General features: G+C 42.9%; 1 protein-coding gene across 1 annotated transcript in view; it reads right to left on the reverse strand.

The window, feature by feature from the left end:
- LOC137439239 (teneurin-3) overlaps positions 1-23,270 on the reverse strand; it is a 319,589-nt gene that overhangs the window by 52,835 nt on the left and 243,484 nt on the right. Inside the window, exons 19-23 of the mRNA XM_078768166.1 lie at positions 22,561-22,704; positions 18,485-18,740; positions 13,630-13,650; positions 6,748-6,980; positions 4,849-5,003 (exon numbers count right to left, since the gene is read on the reverse strand). Coding sequence (XP_078624292.1) covers positions 4,849-5,003; positions 6,748-6,980; positions 13,630-13,650; positions 18,485-18,740; positions 22,561-22,704 — 809 coding nt within the window. The remainder of the gene's footprint in view (positions 1-4,848; positions 5,004-6,747; positions 6,981-13,629; positions 13,651-18,484; positions 18,741-22,560; positions 22,705-23,270) is intronic.

Raw genomic sequence — 23,270 nt, forward strand, 5'->3', positions numbered from 1 at the left:
CAATTGAAGTTGAAAACTTAAGTTGAAAAAAACAAATTCCCGAAAATATTCCCCCCAAAAAAAAAAATTGGAAGATTTTTCAAACAAAATACCCTTAGGACATACCGACGGGAGAGATATGTGCATACCAGAAGTTTGGTACGATTTCACAAAAGTTTGAGGGAGTTGTTCAGTGACAACACAAGACAAGACAAGACGGACACTGCACAGATATATACAGTATATAGATGTGTATATATTGTTACGTTTGTAGGGGGTAGGCAGTGATTACCTTAGAACCAGGTAGAATGTATAGATTAGTGTGCTCCAATTGTCGTGAAGAAGAAGAACCACCTCATGTAATAAGTAGGGACTTTGTATTAGACCAGACTGTCCGGTTAAGTTTGTATCTTAGTCCCCATTACGAGGAGTGGGGTATCTCAATTAGCTCAGGGATTATGGGTAATTTATCCCTTGAATGTCGTTACCTCTGCAATTTATTTCCTATGTCCCTTTTGGCACCACACCATAGACACATAGCCAAGCCATGCAATCGCCCGCATTTAAACTCACTAATTAAAAAGCTAACCGGAAGTCATGCATTAAGCACTGCCGCTGACAACCCTGACTTTGGAAGCACGCGGGACGAAAGATCTGTGAGGCCACGCCCAGAAGGCAGTGATTGCTCAGGGTTTTGATTGACGTGAACTGGTAAGAAGGACTGGTAAGAAGCACACGCTGATTGGTGAAGCATGACAGATGACGTCAGAGTGGCGTTTACAAAGTAGTTGGAGCAGCGGACATTTTGCCCTTCTCGTTCTGGATGCAATATAGCGAACGGTCGTGGTTGCTCCTCTCCTCACCCTTCTCGGTTTTGGGTCTGGCAGTAACGGTTGTGTGCTGGAATCTTCTCCTCGTTCCTCTGTTCGTCTGACATCTGGGCATTGACAGCAAACATTCCCTCTTGCACCTCTCGTTCCAAAAGCGATAGTGAACAGTTGTACTTTGCCCTCTGCATGAGGAGGCTTCATCACGAGCAGCCGTGTTCTGGCATCGGGCTGGTGGTCTTGAGGCGAAAGAGCCGTGGACGGAGAGCTGCAGTTTTCCCCAAGCAAGAATGACCAGCTGCACGACAACTCCTGTTCGTTTCGCGCGCGAGGTATATATATATAAAAAACATTGCCTCAAACAGGGAACCACAATTGTCATGTGGCCCGCAAGGCTAACCCCCGCTCGAGCGGGGAAAATGGCCTTAAAACGATCATTCATTCATTCATTCATATATATATAATTATATATGTATATATATATATATATATATATATATATGACTCCATGGTAAGAATTATTAATATATATATATATATATATATATATATATATTAATACTAATAATATATATATTGTTGCGGTTTTGAGAACCCACACAGGTAACATCATTAAAGGTTAAAGGTTGCACCCCATAGATAGGCATTAGGCCACAAGCAACACGTAGGTCACCTTAGGACGTTAGTTATTTCATAGTATGTGTTTAGGATAAGGCCATATCCAATAGTTGCATCTGCGTTGTGTAAAACAAATAAGAGTAGGCCCCCCGTCCATTTTGCAGCCTCCCTTCAATCGACACCATTAAGCGCTATCCTGTCTGTACTCCATCGCCCTCGCAGTTTGTTACGCTTCCTTTGCCAGCAGCGTTCGCTGCCGCTGGGCTTCCGCTCAAACCAGCCCAAAAGCCACGAGGTAAGGCCCAAAAATGAGGTGGAACGCAAGGGTGGGGGTGTGGCCACGTCAAGCAACCATCAAGGCGGAGCCGGTAAGCCCTCACCAGCCAATCAGGGCTGAGGCGACATCGCCTGACAGGGTGTGGCTGGACATTCCAGAGGGTTCGCTGGGCGTGGCAATATAACCCTTCGCGCGAGGCCCCCACCTCAGTTATGAGGAGAGAGAGGGCTTGATCAGAGTTATGAGGAGAACGTGCGCTCTGTTGAACAAGTTCTGAGAAGGGAGCTCGAGAGTTACGAGAGAGATGAGACGTGAGTTCGCTTGTGCAGATGAGAAGGGAGAGGCGCTTGGTTCGTGTGCAGAGTTACGAGAGGGAGAGACGCGCGGTGACAAGCCTTGATTGATTGATTGCGCTTTACAAAGGGCTGGCGCGCGGCACGCATTGCAGAGGACTGCAGCGTTGAGAAGGGAACGGTGTATTGTACCCCGCGATACCGGGCGCGCGTATAAAGGTGCCGGTACAAGTATTACATATGCAATCTAATCGCCAGCTTACCTTTTCCCGATATATATATAACTGTCCGCTTCGCGCCTACGCCACGCGGAGAGCTGCCGGCCGTCTTCCATCATCTGCACGGTACGAGTCGGGGACCGGATGAGCCGTGGACCCTCAACACCACCATCTACAAACCCCGTGTGAGTGAGCCTGAGAGTGAGTCTGAGTGTGAACGGGCCCGTGTCCAGGGAATAAGTATACGACTGTTTAAGGCTGCCCTGTGTATCTGCTTCTTCCTCTTCATTGTACATTCTTTCTTTTCCTTCCTCTTCTTATTAGTGTACAAAGTGTAATAAATTCCTTGTTCTTCCTGGTTTCCTCTTAATCCGATCGTTTTAGTCATTTCCTCCATTGGGTAAACGCGGCATGATTGTAACCGCTCCAATCGGGTTAGTTACTGGTAACGGCCCGAATCGCGGCTCGCTTCACTTGGCGTGTCCACTAATGCCGTGGTTCGGGTGGGAGATATTTCCTCGTTTTCGGTCAGCGTTAGTACTTAGGTAATAGGACTAATTCGACCAACAACCCTATTTAACACTGCCCGGGAAGGACGTTATAGCCCCCGGGATCGCGTCGGCCAGTAAAAGGACAAGGGGATTAATCCCCCCTTGATAAGGGGAACGCCGACGTTCGGAGATCCGCAACAATATATATATATGCACATACAATTATTGAAATTCTTCGAACTATACAAAAGCCGTGCCGATACCATCATGACGATGTCATGACTGCAAATCCAGAAGGGCCTCCAGCAGTGCAGGAATGTCAAAGTCAAATGGTGTCACATAGCAGATGAAAAGGGAAGCTACTGACCAGTTTCACCCTTATTGGTGACAGCCAACACATGAGTGACAGAAAAACACTAAACTGGTATGTATATATATTATATACATTCAGTATATACAGTATATGTTAGCCCCGGTCAACTGTAAGTGCTGTTATTGTGAAGTGGAAACGTCTAGGAGCATCAACAGCTCAGCCGCGAAGTGGTAGGCCACACAAGCCCACAGAACGGAATCGCCGAGTTCTGAAGCGCATAGCATGTAAAAATTATCTGTCCTCGTTTGCAACACTCATTACCGAGTACTAAACTGCCTCTGGAAGCAACGTCAGCACAACAACTGTTCGTCGGGAGCTTCATCATATTTAGTCATATTTAGGATACTAGGGCATGCCCGTACTATATCTATATCTAAAATTATATCCCCCCCCTCTATTTACATGAAATGGTTTGGTCCAAAGCGAACGGCTTGCGAGTACGGTGACAATCCCCCCCCCTCTATTTACATGAAATGGTTTGGTCCAAAGCGAACGGCTTGCGAGTACGGTGACAATCCCCCCCCCCCCCCCCTCTATTTACATGGAATGGTTTGGTCCAAAGCGAACGGCTTGCGAGTACGGTGACAATCCCCCCCCTCTATTTACATGCAATGGTTTGGTCCAAAGCGAACGGCTTGCGGAGTTTGGTAAAGAAATCGCCATAGCTCGGTAACTACTTGTCCGATTAATATGAAACGTTGAAAAGGCACATCCTCGGGTCCCCAGCAATATACCTGGCAAGTTGCAAGTATATCGGACCGGTAGTTGTCGCGAAACAGCGGTCACAGACAAACACACAGACACACACACAGACACACAGACACACAGAGATTACTGGAATTATAGATAGATGCATCCAATCAAATGACATACTATAATTGGTCAAGGTTTCAAGTTCTTCTGACTAATGGTTTGGCCTGTAGGTCGATACAAAATTCATGGAATCACAATGTTAATTTTAAAAAAAAATGCGGAGTCAGCACTTTTTAAATTGACGACCTGCAAAAAAAATGCGGAATTTTTAATTCGGAAGACTAATTAGCAAAAAAAAAATCAAAAATTGAAGAAAAGAGCGTTCTTCGCCTTGAGGTGGACAATGCGTATGCCCTACTAGATTGATTCCCCAGGGTTAGCTAGACTAAGCTACGAATAGCGGCTGGAGGAGACTGGACTTTTTACATTAGAAAGGAAGCAATTTCGAGATGATATGATAATCTGATAAAGATGTTTAAGATAATGAAGGGTTATAGATAAATAAGTGCAGAATATTTTTCTTTAGCAGAATAGACAATGAGTGGAACAGGGGTTACAATTAAAGAATAAAGAAGAGAGTTTGGACGGTCGTAAGGCAGGGGACTTCCAACAGATAGCTGGAGTCATTTTTGAGAAGACACAGCAGAGTGTTCAGGAAAAAGAGTGATGAGAGAGGGGGATGCGAATGACAACAATGCCTTGGGTTCCTTTGTTTTTTGCTTTCATCAGCAGACATGTTGCAGCTTGCTTGGAATAAGAGTTCCATTTGGCCTGCCTGGATTAAGAGACCACCTGTCCTCAAAGATCTCATTTTGGGGTTCCCTTGAGTGATAGTTTAAACCAGGTTTGACTGTATATACACTAACGTTGTCATGTTTAAGGTGAGGGGTGGCAGGTTTGAGAGATTTACACATGAAAGATGAAGTTACTAAGTTGATAAAAAAAATACTAAGTGCAGAAGACCCATTCCCAATTCAGTCTTCCTGTTCCCCCCCCTTCTACATTTTGAACCCTCATACCTGGCTGGCATCCATGGTGTCATGGCAACTGAGTGGTCGAGAAGCCCCCAGTCGGTTGGAGCCCAGCAAGGTGGAGATAACACCGTCGAGGGAAACCTGCCGCACGGCCTGTCCATCCACAAAGTACAAAACGCCGCGTCCATCTACCGCCACTCCTGCCGTATGGGTTGGGAAAAAGGAAAAAAGGAAAAAAAAAATCCGAGTCAGTCTCATATGAATATTTTTTCATGCCGAGTTATTTGTCATTTCAATTATCCACTTCATTTTCATTTCAAGCTACTTGGGCTTTCAAAATGCTCTCCGGATGAGGTACTCACAACAACAAAGAACGCACACTACAAAAAGCATAACAAAGTGTGTAAATATATATCGAGTATATTACTACTTGATCTACTGACTACTAAGCCTGTTGTTGGCTTAATGTTTAAGGTATACGTTTCGCCCTTATGCGAAATGACGCATAATGACACATATAGCACCAAAAGCTTAAGATCTTAGGGTCTTGAGTTTGAGCTCCCGTCATGTCGGCGATTAACACCAGGTGGGTTTACTCAGCCTGTCATCCTTCCAACTTCGGCAAACTGAGTACCAGATTACTGGCAACATAGGCCAAAAGGCCAACATCGGCCAAAAGGTCAACATAGGCCAAATTTCTAAAATCCTCAATTTTCATCCAATTAACCTGAAATTTTAAGAGGATTTGCATATCTGGTCACTGACTTCAACCCTCAACTATTTTTGAGGTCAACATAGGCCAAAAGATCAACATAGGCCAAATTTCTAAAATGCTCAGTTTTTATCTGATTAACTTGAAATTTGAAGAGGACTTATAACTTACTTATTAATTTAGGACTTATTAATTTGAAGAAATATGAATATTACTTTTGGCAAAATGAGTTCGGCAAACTGAGAACCATCATCATCATCAATTACTGGGATGAATGAGCCATTCGAGTATCCTGTGTCGGAGTAGCGACCCGTCCAGAATTGTGCCAACTAGTCAAGAAACTGTTTCGAAAGAAATATGAATCTGAAGATGCAAGAGGAGTGGTCTTCATCTACTTATACTTACTACTTCATTAACCACCGCAATTATTTTCACCTTCCTGTGGGGTTCGCCAGGGAATGATTACAGCCTAAGACTTTCACCATCCGGCTGCCAGTTCTGACATATGAACAATTATATATCTACTTGCCAGGTCTGACATACGTTGCTGAAGTCATGTGAAGAGGGAATGAATCATTACATCAAATGTTTTGAGTTGAAGGGATGGAAACGTGTTCACATAAAATGCACAAAGTGCTGGCGATTAATATTTTAATTTAAACAACACCATGACAGAAGAGTGGCACGTTCCAATCACAAGATACAACGTTGATAGCTCAGAGTCCCAGAGGAAACTTAAGGTGCGCTCAGGTGCTAAAATATTGACCTTTACATTCCTGAGTGCTGGAGGAACGACTCACAATGTGAGGGCTCCAAAGGGATCATGCCTGAGCATTTCCCGACCACTGGCTTCCTGGAAATTTCAAATTGCTAACTCAAATGCTCCTATCAGTATCCATTTGGGGTGAAGTCAGTGTGTCTTTTCAAAAACGTAACAATCGTGCTATCAATCCAAGAAAACTGAGCAACCCTAAAGTATCATCTGCAAATAGATATAAATAGTTCAGAAAAAATATCAAGAATGTCAGGATTTTAACCTTCAGACCAAGATCGGAACCACAGTAGGAGCATCATTGCAAGAATGAAGTATTATCCTTCCTGAGTGCTCGAGGAACGACAAACGATATTTTGACATTTCTCGTGTTATTGATCTTCACCTCGTCTACGGGATTTACATATTAAAATGTGTGATACCAAACATATAGCACCAAGCACCATAAAGTCTTTCTCACCACGTGGTCCAACAAGGCGAGCAGCATGAGCTTGTCCACCATCTCCACAATGTGTCTCGTCCACGGGCAGACATTGCTCACCGGTGCCAACCGCCACCTGAGCCTCTCTGACTTTTTGATCTACCCAACTAGGCGCTGGTACTCTGAGAATCCGGTAGTGGCCAATGTCTGAGACATACAAGTCCCCAGAGCTGGGATCCACAGCCAAATAGTATCGATGAGATGGGGTTGTGCTGCGGACACATGAAAAAAGGGGTCAAAGTAAACAAAATATATATTAGAACGATCCACTAACTAAATCAAATATATAATTGGATGATCTTAGGGGTCCAGTAAAAAAAATGAATGAATGATCATTTTAAGGCCATTTTCCCCGCTAGAGCGGGGGTTAGCCTTGCGGGCCCCATGACAATCATGGTTCCCTGTTTGAGGCAATGTTTTTATGGCCGGATGCCCTTCCTGACGCCAACCCTTGGTCACGCTCTTACAATGCGCAGGGATACAGTGTACCTATTCTAAATCGGGGTACACACCGGGATCATTCATCCCAGCAAGCTGGTACTCAATTTGCCGACCTCCGAAGGATGACAGGCTGAGTCAACCCCTCTGGCGTTAATTCAGCGATCGACCGGGATTCGAAACCCAGCATCCTAGGATCCCAAGCCAGCACCCTAACCGCTAAGCCAACACCAGGCTAGGGGTCCAGTAAATTAAATCTAAATTACGACAACCTTTGGGGTAAAGCAAATCAAATCTAAAATAACTTATGAGTCCAGTAAATCAAATCTATAAGATTATCTGAATAAGTCAGATGTATATTAAGATGACCTTGGAGTCCATTGAATAAAATTAATATTAAGATGACATTTGTGGTGTAGTAAATCAAATCTATATTAAAACTTGAATGGCACTTGGCAGAGTACATAGTCTCGCCTCGTGCACTCATTCTGAACAAAACTAGCATTGTTAACTGAACATGCTACTATTATGGCCCACTGCTATTATGGCCCATATATCCGTATCATCCATGCATGTCACATACATTGCCATTATCTGTAGCTTTATGGAATAATGATTGATTTATTGAAGATGAATATGAAAAATAAATGTTCAAACTATTTCCCTATAGCTAATTGATCATATGTATGAAGTTTCACATCAATTTGTTAAGGGATTCTGAAGAAGAAGATTTTTTACATTTCTAATTTCAATCCAATATGACTGCCAGACCACATGACCAATGACGTCATAAATTTAATTCTTCACTCACATCGGGTCGTAGATCAGATATTTAAAGTTTCAGATTTTTTGGATAAGGATTTTGATTCAACCAATTACGGCTGGAATACCACTTGGCAGATGACATCATCGTTATCACCTTATATACCCCATGGGGAGTTGATGGCGTATGCCAAGTTTCAGTTTTTTTCATTGAGCGGTTTCGGAGAAGATGTCCAAATTTTTCCCTTTAATCCAATATGGCTGCCATACAATGTGGCCTATGACATCAGAGTTATCAAAATAATATTCTCCATGGGGAGTGTTGGGCTAGCGGCTAGGGTGCCGGCTTAGGATCCTAGGATCCTGGGTTCGAATCCCGGTCAATCGCTGAATTAACGCCAGGGGGGTTGACTCAGCCTGTCACTCAGCCTTCCGAGGTCGGCTAATTGAGTACCAGTTCACTGGTAATTCCCTGGTTGTCGTTAAAGGCGGCAAAAAGGGTTGGCGTCAGGAAGGGCATCCGGCCGTAAAACATTGCTTCAAAAAGGGGACCGAAAAACAACAACAACCACGGTTCCCGAAAAAGGCCAACCCCCGCTTTGCGGGGAAAAATGGCCTCTAAAGGTGGTTATTTTTTTAATTTTTATGGGGAGTACCACCTATGTTTAAAGTTTTGCATCGATTCGACAAGTGGTTGCAGATAAAAACAAAAAATTAAGTGAAAATATATAGACGTGGACACACAGACAGTGGAAAAAGACAGGGGCCTCAGTACAGTCTCGCGAGACTGTCACTCGGTAGAGGGCATACCTCTGCCAGGCTGAACAGTTTATGTTTTGTATAACTGAACCTCTCTTGTTAACCAAAATGAAATTATCTCGTTTTGTTTGTTGCTCCATTTGGACTTTCTGTTTCCTTCGTTCCTTTTCAATGAAAGTGTACATAATACAGAATATATCGCTTCCTGTTTTGTTTTTTTGTTGTTGTTTTTGCCAACTAGAAACACCTGCCCCATACAAGAGTGACCAGAGGGAGGGAGCAGGAAGGAAGGGGAAGGTAGGGGGGCGATGGAGAAGTGTGGGGGGCGTCACATGTATGTGCGCACCATGCGGACAGCGGTTTGTTGATACTCTTCTTATTCTTCAACGGTCCCAAGTATCCCCACGTTATTTTGGGATGCCTATTGGCTGAGGGAAGCTCGGCTCAAGTCTTCCACGGACCGGATGGCCAGGCCTTATGTTCGGCTGAGGTTAAGGCAGGTATTTGTAAATTGTTCAGGGTGCCTCCAATAGCTCACCTACTCTTTGTGAAGGACACCGTGGGATCTTTAAAGTCCACCAACTAATGCTGGCAGACAGGACGCCAGTTTAACATCCATATGAGGAGCGGTACACACATTGATGAATCACCCTGCCTGTGATGCACCGGGATGACAAAAAATATAAGTTGGATGACATTGATGCTTGAGTCGGGATTGGAGGAAGATGTATCAACAATCCAAGGTATGCTGATGATACAACTTTGTTGGCAGGAAGTAAAGAGGACTTCATGAAACAGCTGCAGATAGTGAAGAAGAATAGTGAAAGTTGACAAGACGAAAATCTTGTCAACTGAGAAGATGGACGTGTTCAGAAGGGGTGTGTTCCATTACCAATCAGCTGGTAGAGCGCTCGCCAAGTGGCTCGCTTGATTTTAAGCACTCTAGTAAACATCCAAACAAAACGGTTTATAAGGAACAGCTGACTTGGCAAGCGATAGCAATCTGATTGGTGATGTCACACACCCCCAATGGATGTGGTATCGACTGCAACCAACCTGTCTCTGCCAGAGCATCAGAAAGCACTGCAAGGTATGGATGTTTGGAGAAATATGATCACGAATGTCACCAGAAGTCAGACATGACTTATCGGAAATGGATAACTGGTTCTATATATATATATATATTTTACTTCTGATCGGTGTGTGCATTCATCACCCATGCGTAGGTACGTGACATTTTCTCCAAATTTCCCTCTGGCGAGTATCAAACCGATACAGATCCTTAAGAATACAGTTATGCGTCAAATAAAGGTCACAATTGGGCCATAACGGTGTTTGGTGGCAATATCGCATCTCATACTTGAAACCAAGGCCGGGACAAATCACATATGAGGCCCAAGATATGTTATAAACAATCCATATCCTGTCCACATATAATCTGACGGCTCGAAAAATCGAACAGGCAATGGGATTCATCATTCATGCGTGAAGACTCATATAAGCAGCTTTGTTAGCTAAAGATCATTGCCACTTACCTAGGCCTAGCAAGTCGAGACAGCTCTAATCCATCCATCTGAGGGGGAGGCTATAATTATAGAATGCCTTAAGCACGTTGAGTTTCCTCCAAACCTCTTCCACTTTGAGGCTACTGTTAAAAAATGTAAGTATGTTGGGCAGAATTGACTGAGTCTTTTGTGGTTATAATAATGTTTACGTCCGGTAAGTGTGCCCCATCAAATGCCATGATAACCTATTGTGCACCTCAACACAGAGTGTGCAAATCCCCCTTTGGAAGGGAGGCAAGTTAAGGGTGTAGTACTGGTGAAAAATTGAGAAAACTACATAGGTACCTTTGAGAGGCCTTTACACAAAAACAAAGTCAAGTTAATATCTAATTTTCAGTTTTTCTTGAAAGATATAATCTTGGCTTTAACTCAGACCAGTTTCAACGCTTCTTTGTCATATTACATGCATATAATTTGCATAAATTAGACCGTCAATAAAAAACAAGGAAAAACAAAGAACACATTTCTACTTCTATCTTCTATGTCACCTATCATTCTTTTCACACAAAACTTGGTACATGTATTATACATGTGTTACTCTACTACCTGATGAGAGGATTTTGTGAAATTGTCCTTCAATAAATCCACAATGGCTACTCCTATAAACAAAAGCCTTCATCATTTTAAAGGAAGTGATATTCTGAATATCCTGTCCAAATTTCAGCCCAAAAGAATGATGCAAATTAAAGTTACTAGTGCATAGTCCTAGGGCATTGCCCGTACTATATCTATATCTAAAATTATATCCCCCCCCCCTCTATTTACATGAAATGGTTTGGTCCAAAGCGAACGGCTTCCGGAGTTTGGTAAAGAAATCGCCATCGCGTGCACAAACGCGCAGGAAAGCGAATGAATCGCAAATTCGTTTTTATTAGTTTTAAAACATAGTTTAACGCCAACATAGTTTGCAAACGTGAAATAAATGAATACGCTCTCAAATGTGCCATCCGAGGCAGAGTGTGTCCGCCACGTTCGGCACACGCGATAGTTCGCTGCTCTCTGATTGGTTGAATCGTTTTTTGGACATAGCTCGGTAAGTAATTGTCCGATTAATATGAAACCTTGAAAAGGCACATCCTCGGGTCCCCAGCAATATACCTGGCAAGTTAAAAGTATATCGGACCCGTGGTTGTCGAGAAACAGCGGTCACAGACAAACAAACGTACAGAGATTACTGGAATTATAGATAGACTAGGGCATTGCCCGTACGTGGGTGCCCGTTCCTTGCCAAAAAAAAAAAAAAACGCTACCCGTACGCTCTACCCCGCCCGTACGCCCGTAAACAAAAAAAACAACGCTCTTCGCTTCCGCCCTTCACTCTGACTGAATTGGGAGAAATAATGCGCATAAGAAATCGAATTACGTACCGTAATGGCGGTCAGCTCGTAACGCGCTCACCTCCGCTCGTTCTCACATCGGCCACGCCTACGCAACAAAGCGTTCTGTGATTGGCTGCCGGAAGTGAAGTCTTCACTGTCCGGAAGTTCGCAAATCGCAGTTACGATGAATCGTTTTAATTTAATCGCAGTTTGAATTCGTTTTAAAACATAGTTTAACGGCAACATAGTTTTCCAACGTGAAATAAATGAATACGCTGTCAAATGTGCCGTCCGAGGCAGAGTCTGATCGCCACGTTCGGCACACGTGATAGCTCGCTGCTCTCTGATTGGTTGAAGCGTTTTTTGGACATAGCTCGGTAAGTACTTCTCCGATTAATTTAAAACCTTGAAAAGGCACATCCTCGGGTCCCCAGCAATATACCTGGCAAGTTAAAAGTATATCGGACCGGTAGTTGTCGAGAAACAGCGGTCACAGACAAACGTACAAACAGAGATTACTGGAATTATAGATAGATAACAAATAATTCTACTTCCGGTTATTGAGGGGCATGTACGATGTTAGAAAATTTGAATTTTTCAATATTTAGGGGTACTTCTATGACCTCTAATAGCATGATTCTTGTTTATAATACTATAAGGAAACTGTTCAGCTAAAAAAAAAAAAAAAAAACACCTGTTCACCAGTACTACACCCTTAAATCGCTACAGCCTCCATCGTGTGACCCTTAGTCCCTCTGTCAGGTTTAGTTGAGATTGGATAAGTAACGACCGAATGTATCTCGGTCAGACAGACAGACAGACTGACACCAAATTGCACATTTTAGTACGATGCCAGAATGTCTGATAGCTTATTCATTGTCTTCTGTTATTACCCTCACCAGAGGAGAGGCATTTGAGTCTGTTTGTTTGTTTGTCTGTCTATCTGTTTGTCTGCACAGAATAAATATGATTTCATCTGCAACTGTTGGTCCGAATGGCAGGAAATTTTCACTGTAGGCGCACCTCCACCTGTAGAATTTTAAATGACAATTGTGACGTCATAGGCCACGTGCTACGGGCGCCATCTTGGAAAAACCGAAAAGAGTTGCACCTCTATATCTCTGAAAGTGCTGCATAGAAAAATATTGAGACATGGCTCATTGTAAATAACTCTCGATGGCGAATATCATATGTTAATGATGTCATCGGTGCCTTCATTATGACGTCAGAATTCGACAAGTACAAAACTTCATCCAATCAGATGAAATTTCTTGAGCGTCATCTAGGGATAAATTGGTGGAGAAAAAAAATTAATGATGACGTCATCAGTCATGTGGTTCGGCCGCCATATTTGTTTTAACACAAAAGCCTTAAAAAAAACACTAAAAGCACGACCTGGCAAGGGTCTGCAATCTCTGATTGCTCTTTGTTGTGTATTTTTGTTGAGCAGTAGACTTGAATGATTTCAGGTGACATCTTTTCTTCATTAATTTAACCATCAGTTGTGCAGTTCGCTCAGACATATTCCTGTAAATAACAACGTGTCCAGCCAACTCAGGTTTTATCGGGGATCCAACCTACACAAGAACAATTCTCCTAAAAACAAGAGAGATAATTACCCATCGCTAAAAAAAATTCATATGTGAAGTAACCTAGATAGAAACGAGATGCACTCATTGTAAAATTGTAAAATACTCATTATACTCATTGTAATTACTCATTGTAATCTACTTATTACTCATTGTAATCAATCAATACTCATTGTAAAATCTATGGAAAAAGGGACTAACATCTGTACAGAGTTTGGCTGGTACTAGGCCAGTCATTCAGGATTGGATAAAAAAAAATGTTTGATTCCTTGTATTTGTGGCAGAAGAACTGCTAGAACAGAAGAACTGCGGCAAACAAATTTCAATTTTGGAATAAAATGAAGAGCCCTCAATGGCAGCCAGGTAGAAATGTGTGGTGGATAAAAAGAAAGTGATAAACAATGGTGGAGAGAGTGAAGGAAGCTTTACCTGTGCCTCAGATCTCTGTGCCTGAGACAGCAGCAGGGGAAGGGAGAGGAAAAGTCAAACAAGGAGATAATGAGTGAGCAAGGAGCACTGAAACAGATGTTTGTGGGATGTGATGCGGACAAAACCTTCAAGACAAAGGAATGGAAGCGAGTGCAGGCAGGAAAATCATTTTGAAAAAACTCTGTGACAATATACCATGTGTACAGTAGCAAGCGAGTTGTTCTGTGGAATGCAAGGTTTCAACATCATGAAATAATATTATAAGAATTTCATTCATGCATTTACAGCGCTGCTGGTTATAGCTATGCTGCTACTGCAGTGCTTCCCATACATTATGGCAGGAATGGACAATTTAGCCAAAGTAATGGCACACGATGGCCTACTCGCTGAAAAAAAATATTGTGGAATCTTTAATGTCCATCAGCCAATGTGAATAGATAAGATAAGTAGCTTAACGTCCTTTCGCAAGGACAGCGTAATCCCCGACGCAACATAATGGCTGGAACACTCGAGGATTGCAATCCATAGTCAGGTCAGGAATCAAACCCAGACTACACAACTCAAAGGCAAGCTAACAACCTCTGAACTAACCTGTGAGCTAATTAAAAGAGTTGTACATGGCAGACATGAAAAACAATACTGGTACAGAAAAGGCACTGCATGAAAAATAAGTGATATTAGAGAAAGACGAAAACCAGAAAGAGAACAAAAGGAGGAGGATCAAAAAGCAGAATGAAAGAAATTGTCAAATATCATGCAACTCAGAAACAAAAGAGGTGAGTTGGTGTTTTATGAATTTTCTCAACCAAACAACTGATGCAGTAGTGATGGGAAGCTCATTTTAAAGAATGGAATGAGGAAGATGAGAACAGATATAGGGAGATAATTTCATAATCGGGAGCATAAAGGAACAGATTAATACAGGTGGGCAACCAGCCTGCACTTTGAGAGGATGCGTAGATGAGGGCTTCTTCTTTAGGGACCTTTTGTGGCCAGATGTAGGCTGGGAATCCACCTGGGAATTCCACATCCTACCTTGAGATAACAATGGTGCGGAAGGACTTGTTTTCAACCACCTTAAAGAGAACAAGGTGCGAGAGAACCAGAGACCAGCCAATAATTGGGAGCCATATTCCATGGAGCTCCGTAAGAAAGTATTATAATATAGATAACGATGTGTGCAGTTCAGCTCAAGAATGCCTTAACCATGTGAAGAATACCCAGATGGTGACTGATCTTTGCTACTAGATTGGTGATATGCTCTTCCCACGAAAGGTTATGGAAGAAAGTAAGGCCAGGAGATCCAGGGACTACACCTCTTCCAGTGTATGTTCAGAAAAGTGGATTGGATAGTTAGATTGTTGATCCTTGTGGAGAGACAGTGTGAGAGCAGGTGACTTATGGTCACTGAATGTTATTCCAATAAGGTAACCACGCCCAGCTCTGAAAAAAGGGATTCATCAGAGGCTGTCCTTTCACAAATGGTGTATCATCCTGCAAAGAGTTTCAGGAGAATCAGAGAGATCATGTGTATAGACCAAGAATAATGCAGGTCTTAAGGTACTGCTTTGTGGATCTCCAACCCAAAGGGAAAGATCATGGAGAAGGAGACAATCAAGGGCCACACACTGTTTCCATTTATGGAGGAAATCACGAAGCAGAGGCACCTTAATATAGCAAATAAAGAAAACTTGGAAATCAAGGCTGAATGTCAGACAGCAAAGGTTCGAGAGATATCCTGTGAGATGACCTTAAATCCAAGGTGGAATGGGCAGGTTGGAAGCCAAACTGGTTGTTGGAGATCAGCGAGTTAGAAAAGACATCCTGTCTGAGGTCAGATGCAGTGATGGACTCTTTGCTTATGATGGAAAAAGGCCGATAGGTCTGTAGTTGAGGGGATCAGTTTTACGACTTTTCTTTGAATTTTTTGTTTTTGTTGTTCTATACAAGATCGAGGCTCGTGCAAAAAGCTAAACATTAAACACAAAAAAACATAAACTGACACATAAAACATATAATAAAGGGAGCAGGACACAAGATGGGGAGAGAGAGGGAAGCACACAAGCACAACAACAGTAGAGAACAGAGACATCAGGAGATCTGTGGAAGGGAGAGGGTTGGGGGGTCGGGAGGGGGGAGAGAGGGGGTGGGGGTACACGGTATAAAACAAATTGACACTACTAGGAATTTCAGGAATGAAGTCGGAGATTGAAAGAGGTGGATTTGGAGTGTATTACCGGGGGGAGAAAAGATCAAGGTTTTGGATGGGGGAAGATAACAGATGGTGGTGAACAGCTGTTTTAAAGACCTGGAGGGAGGAGTGGGATTGAAGAGAGTGGGGGAGTTTGTTCCAGAGGCGGGAAAAAAGAAGAATGAAAGAGTGAAGGTGAGCAGAGAGTCTTGATTTTGGCAGTTGCACCAGAAGAGGGTTGCTGGCAGATCTTGTGTTTCCTGAAGGAATATTTGGGGGACAGAGCACAGACAGAGCAGGGGGAGTTGGCTGGAGAGGAGTCAGTAGAAGACAGAAGGATCACTGACCTACCTGCGGTGAGAGAGAGAAAGGCCCTCAGAATCAGCTTCATTAGAGGAGATACCAATGATTCTGAAAGCCTTAGTTTCTACAGCGTGAAGCCGATCTAAGTGTGAGGCAGGAGCACCAACCAGCACAAAGGGGAGAGCAGTATTCCATCAAGTTGAGGATGAAAGCCTTGTATGTGGTGAGAAGCTCAGAGGTGCCAAGGAAGGACTTCACATGACGGAGGATGCCCAGTCGACGACTGGCTTTGGAGGACAGCTTGGAAATGTGGTTTTCCCAGGTAAGATCATGGCTGATAGTGAGACCCAAGAGCTTGAGTGACAAAACTTATTCGAGAGGATTGTTGAGAAAGCAAATGGGAGGATTTTCCAGATGGTCTTTTCAGAGAGATTTGTCAGGATTGAAAGATATTTTCCACTTGTTTGACCAGTTTGTGATTTATCCAGGTCTGCAGAGAGTGAAGAGGCTGCTGCCTGCCGATCTGAGGGTTGAGATATGTAGCGGCATAGAGTGGAGGCATCAGCAAAGCCATAGAGAGGATTTTCCAGAGAGTTGGAGAGATCATTGATAAAGACCAGAAAAGGCATAGGGCCCAGAACACTACCTTAGGGAACTCCAGCCAGAACAGGAAGGGGAGATGAGAGAATTCCATTCAGGGCCACACGTTGACTGCGACCGGAGAGGAAGTCCGTAAGCCATGCGTGGAGGTTTCCATGGATACAATAAGAGGAGAGTTTGGTGAGCAGGGCGGAGTGCCGGACCCTATCAAAGGCATGTGATATGTCAAGGGAGACAGCTCTGATTTCCTGTTTGGCATTGAGGACCTCCATCCATTGTTGAGACAGCAGAAGCAGCATGTCCAGAGTAGAGTGACCTGGTCTGAATCCAAATTGATGATCAGAGATCAAGCCATTAGAGAAAAGGAAGGATTTGATGTCAGAAGCGATGATGGATTCCATGACCTTGCTGATTATTGGGAGAAGGCTGATGGGTCTGTAGTTGCAAGGATCTGTTTTAGCATATTTTTTGTGTAAAACGGTAATGTTGGCTGATTTCCAAGCAGATGGCAGATGACCTTGAGCAAAAGAGAGGGTTAAGAGAATAGAGAGAGGGTGAGATAGTGCGGCAGAGCAGGATATTTGGACCTGTGGGCTGATGCCATCTGGTCCAGTTGCAGACATAAGACATAACAGTTGCAGACATAACATAAGAGTAATGTTAACAAATTTACAAGAAGGAAGAAGTTGCCCATCTAAGGACCTGTGAAAGAGAAAGGAGAGACGGTATTATAGGACTGAAGCACAGTTCCTGATTACTCGTGCACGTATGCTATCAGGAGTAGTTGAGGAAAAGGTGTCAATCTGGGTAAGAAACTTCCCCACCTCCTTCCTCATGGCATGAGCAGACCTCTTTATCATTTGGTTGAGAGAATTCCCTTTTTTTCAAGGGAACCCTAACTCTAACACCATAAAAGAAAGACACGTTTTCCATCATATTTCTTTAAATGGCCTACTTATATTCTCAATGACCTGTGCACATCTGTCCATGTTCAAAAAGCTGATCCTCACATGCGGGTATATTAAACTTTGTAATTGCTAGGGTCTAATCATCTGGGCCGTTCATGTGATCGGCCGTTCTTGTGCAGCTAGTCAGTCATTAAGATCATTGGGGCTATTGGGTTAGGGGTATAGCGTTAAAACCCCGAATCGAGCAAATAAGTTGATCCAATACTAGTGACATAAATACGATTTGGAAATTGTTTTAAAAGGTATCAACACAATTTCTTCCTAAATCTGGGTACAAAATGCAAGGAATGACATGATCTGAAATTATGCCATCAGAGATATATTTTGGTCTAAAATCTGTGCTGTAGCATGTGGAAGACTAGACCTTAGATGGTTTGGCTCTCTAATTTACACAACTCAAGTGAGCGATAACCAAAAGGCACAAATAGCCAGAGTTGACGCAGCAGAGAAAGAGCAAATAAATTATGGTTGAAAGGAGTACATATGAGCGGAGAAGTAGTGGAATAAATTAATTAACAAAAAGGTTGATGGTTTATAACAGATAATGAAAATAATTAAAATTCTACAGGAAAATGGAAGAAAAAATTGTTGATATAAATTTTTGAAAGAAAAACCAGCTACGGAGTTGGAAACCATCATCCCATTAATTATGGGTATGCAGCAAATAAATAATGTCCATAACCAAAGGATAGCGAATAAATTTACATGTCCATGCAAGAAGCTCAACTAAAGCAACATAACTGAAAACTTAGCCTTGAATGAACGTTCAGGACACATTATTCTGTATCCTCACCTGAGCTCGAGAACAGAGGAAACATTCCCCCCGGGCTTGAGGCGTCTAACGAGGTTGAAATCTCCCACGTAGAGCGAGCCATCGGGAGCGCAGGCGAGGGCCACCGGGGCGAGGAGACGTGCTCCCCGTGCTGGCCCTGCGGCGCAGCTTCCAACACAGCTGAGGGAACGCCTGCGTGCTGAACCCAAGGCAGTGTGCATGAGAGGGGGGCGAGAAGCGAGCCAGAGCGCACCGCCATCGCCTCCGTACATGATGCCTGGGGAGGCAGAACAAACAAGCACACCGTGAGAATTCCTTAGCAATACGTGTCCCCTTCTGGTCCCATAGAATGTTCCTATTCCAAACATTCAGCAGTTGTGATGTATAACATGTGATGCTTACTCAGTCCAAAAATTGCACAACTCCATGGGAAATTGACAAAACGCCCTGAAACACTAACTTGTTCTGTAACTTATCATAATAAAGCCATGTACCAAGTTTCAGTTAAATATGTTGAAGGGTTTGGGGAAAAAAAGTCTGGAAAACCACAGGTGGGATAGATAGACAGATGGAAAGCAAACCTATGGTCCCCTCCGGCGAAAACCGGACGTGAAACCTGAAACCGGAAGGGGACTAATAAAAACAGCAAGAGCAAGACAAAGGGGAAGCTTTAAAAAATGGTATCAACACCGAAGTCATAGTTTGTGAAAAGTTTGTTCGTGCATCATCAGAAATAGCCAGGAAATCCTAAGGATATTGAAATACTAACGGTTAACCTGCAAGGCCGACAGTGAATGCATCTTACCACAACTTCAAAATTAAGTGAACTATGAATAATGGATTTTATAAACCAGAAGTTGATAAAACCTAATGTTCATCTTGTCTGCTGAAAACCGACCAACACAAGCCTTCGTTGACTCATATCGCTTTGAAATTGTAATCTTTAGATGTTTGTCACCCAAGACTTGACTGCATAATGATTCTAGAGTTATCAATGAAAAGGTTTGAGTGGAATAACCAACCAGCAAGGAGATGCTTTCGAGTATCATCCTGGACTTAAGGACGAGTGGACATGAGCAATATTTGGGGCAGAACTAGATAGAATAGAGGAAAGTGTTGGGTCCAGAGTGGCAGCTCAATTTGAAACTTTAAAAGCAAGGATCAGGAAGTCACCCACAAATGTCAATATATGTGGTTGAAATATTTTAAGAGGGATTTATGGATGAGGACCAGCATGTAGTATTAGCAATATTGAGCTTGTTGAATCAATAAGATGAGTAAGAAAAGGTGTGTATTGGAGTGTGATAGGATGGGATGGAGAAGGGGAAAGAGGAAGGGCAAATAGGAAGAGGAAGAAAACGGTTAGAAGGAGATCGGAGTGGAGAAAGAGAAGGGGAGAAGATAAGTAAGACAAGGAGCTTGGTCCCATCTAGGTCTCCTACCTTTTGGGTGGTATGAGGAGTACATCTATGTGATATGAAAGATAAATCTTGAATAGTTTTTTAAATATCGTGAACACAAGCCAAGTTACCGAGATGGTTGCCATGGCAACATAATTCAGCCAATCACAGCCGTGATCTATTCAGGTTGAGATAATCTCATGAGGAATAGATATCTGCAATATGAAAGCTAAATGCTTAATGTTTGTTGAAATATCTACTCTAGGGTGGAGTCTAAGATAAGCAAGAAAAGGAGTGCAGAGGGGTATGAGAGGAAGGGAAAGATATGGATTTTTTTTTAGAGGAGGTAGGACTAGAGGAAGAGAAGTGGCATGTGTGAGGCATACAGCGAGGGTAAGGGTCTAAAATCCTGCCATTTTGTTCATATAATATATCGATGACCCGATGGCTTTCCTCCTGGTTCTCCGCTAGCGACAAGGCCGGGTGATCCTGATTTTGTACGGGAGAAAATTTACAAGGATAGGTGGTGGCCTGGCATGACATGACATTTGCTGGAAATAAGTGAAACCACAATCGTTCTTTTAACCATGTAAGGTCATATTACCCATTACTGCTTACAGTTTACAGCATTGTTTTAACTTCCTGATGTTTATGAATGGCAGGGTCAAGAGGACTTTCACTTCCACGACACAAAAGTTGGATCCATTCTCTCAGCAGAGATCCCGACTTGTCCAGTATCTCCGCCTGATGCCAATCAGTATTCATAATACTCAAGCCATCATCACCTCAAACTCGTAATACGACGCCGAAGATTTCAACGCTAAATATACAATGTGTTCTCAACTCAGAAACAACGAAATCAAACAGATTTTATTTCATTCAAATGCATTTGAGTTGAGGTTCAAATATTCGACGCATGTTGTACCTAGATGTGAAATTATCATGTTAAGAGAATGTCAGAAGTCGTTTTCTCGGGAAAATTGCCCCGACGTCTGTCAAAGGTACCCCGAGGATGTAAAGGGAAGTAACTTTGTATGGAAATTGAAGTTTTCCTTGTTAAGACAGTTATCTCATATGTCACGTTATATATAGCATGCTATACGTGGCCATGCACACAAGTCTCAAGCGAGAACACGTATATTTGGAGTCATATAAATGCCACCTAACGAGCGTTCGAGACAGCTTTTCATCGATTTTCTCTCAAAACCTTGCCAAATCAACTGAAGTTGGCGAAAGAGACTGGGAATCACAGGAGGAAGAATGTTTTGGTAATGTGGACTTGCCCCCACCACCAAATATTGAAAACATGCCTGAGATGTCCAGTGCAGATCTGGTCTGGGTATACATCTGGGTATCTGGTCTGGTCTGGATCTGGTTCTGTCAATGAGGCTGAGAATGATGACATGGCCAGTGCCCAATGTGTATGCATTTTGGCATTTATAATTTACACAGATAATTCAATGAACAAGAATGTTCAAACCAAAGCATCCGACACTGAGCTTTGCAGCGAAGCGGAAGTGAATTTTGTTCATGCCATATATAAGCAGCAAGGATGGTTGCTGTTGGTGTATAGCTCCAGATAGTTCTCTCAAACAAGCCCAAGGCACGGAGACAGCCGATCGATCTCTCAGGATCGACTCAGATATCCCCCACATCCAGGGTGGTGTATCCCCACCTTCACAAAGTCAGGGCCACGACAGTTAGAGAGAAAGAGAGAGAAAGGAAGAGAGAGGAGACAAGAAGGAAAGGGCCGGTCCATTGGGACCGATCAGCAATCTGACCATGACCGCGCTGCCCTGACAAATCCGGGCAGCAGGGAAGAATGGGGAAGATTTGGCCCTCGACTTGCGTTGGGGGATACAACTACCACGGAGAAGTTACCCCGATAGTTATAGGATGGTGATGTTGGCTTACTTCCAAGCAGATGGAAGATGACCTCGGGCAAATTTTGAGTGCATAGAGCAGAACGTTTGTGAATTACAACCTGTTGTCTTTCCATTAAATGAATCAGCAAAGCAAAGGGTACTTTTACTTGTCTGGTATATTATAGGAGAGTTCGTGTCTGTCCATTTTTGTATGCTTCAAACACTAAAAAAAAATAGAATTTGCATATTGCCTAAGGGGACCCCAAGTATAGTTTATGTCTGGGTAGCATATCTGGGGGAAGGTGCAGAATGGGGGAAAACCCCCAAACTTTCTCAATGTAAATGTGTATCGTATAGTGCCGCCAGGTGGTATCTGGTATTACAAATCATCATCATCTTACGTAAAGAATAGCGAGTACTCCTGCCCAAAGGGAGTGCCCTTCTCGGCCCACTCTTGGTGGGTAATGTGCTGTGGCATTTTGGAGACGCACTCAATAATTTTAAGAAATTTCAGATTTTGTTATATTCCCTTTTCTGGCAGTTGCCACAAAGTGAATTGTGGGTCTTTTTTCCCCCTTTTTTTTGTATACAGAATCGAGGCTCGTGAAAGAGCTAACATTTATCACAAAAACAAATCAAACAGACAAACAAAGTCTTGAACTGTTCCATTCAGTAACACTCAATAAAAGTTATTAACATCATGCAGCACACTATGTTCATTCACCGGCACAAAACAACAATGTAATTTATTTGTTTTACTGCACATTTTATCGAGCAGGTGATGGAATGTGTGATATTCTTTGGCTGAAGGTGAGTGTGTAAGGCGGCTTACCACTAGGGATGTGCAGTGAGTGGTGCAGCTGCACACTCCAGGCTCCCATGCCCAATATCTCGACGGGTCTTCCCTGCAAGGTCCTCCAGCTTCTCTCCCACAGAATAACATCCGGGCAGTGTTCATACTCGAACCCAACGGAGACTAATGGGCACAGACAGAAACAACAATAGAGGTTGGTTCCTATGGAATGAAAGAAGTACTCGGATTAAATCTTGCAGATATCGTGCTACATATCGTTTTTGTCCCGACCACTCATTGGTGAAGAATCACTTAAATGATTCTAGTATCCGGATCCGGATCTGGATCTTCACCAAAATCGTTCTTTTCATACATCCAACATGTCTGCCAAGTTTCATCCAAATCCGTCCATAACATTTTGAAATATCATGCTATATATCATTTTGGCCCTTTCTCTCAATGGTAGTATATGTCGGTATGTATGTATATATATATACATATATATATATATATATATATATATATGTGTGTGTGTGTGTGTGTGTGTGTGTGTGTGCCAAAAATGTGATTGTGATTTGCCAAAAAAGCTCTAATTTGGTCTCATACGTCCATAGGACATTTTCCCAGAAGGATTTTGGCTTGTTCAGGTGTGTCTTGGCAAACTCCAGTAGGGCTTTCTTCGCAGTGGGGTCCTGATGGGTCTCCTACCATAGAACCCCCTTTCATTGAGTTGGCGATGGATGGTGCGA

Source organism: Myxine glutinosa, chromosome 14 (genome assembly GCF_964187855.1).
Source record: "Myxine glutinosa chromosome 14, kmMyxGlut1.1, whole genome shotgun sequence".
Classification (NCBI taxonomy): Eukaryota; Metazoa; Chordata; class Myxini; order Myxiniformes; family Myxinidae; genus Myxine; species Myxine glutinosa.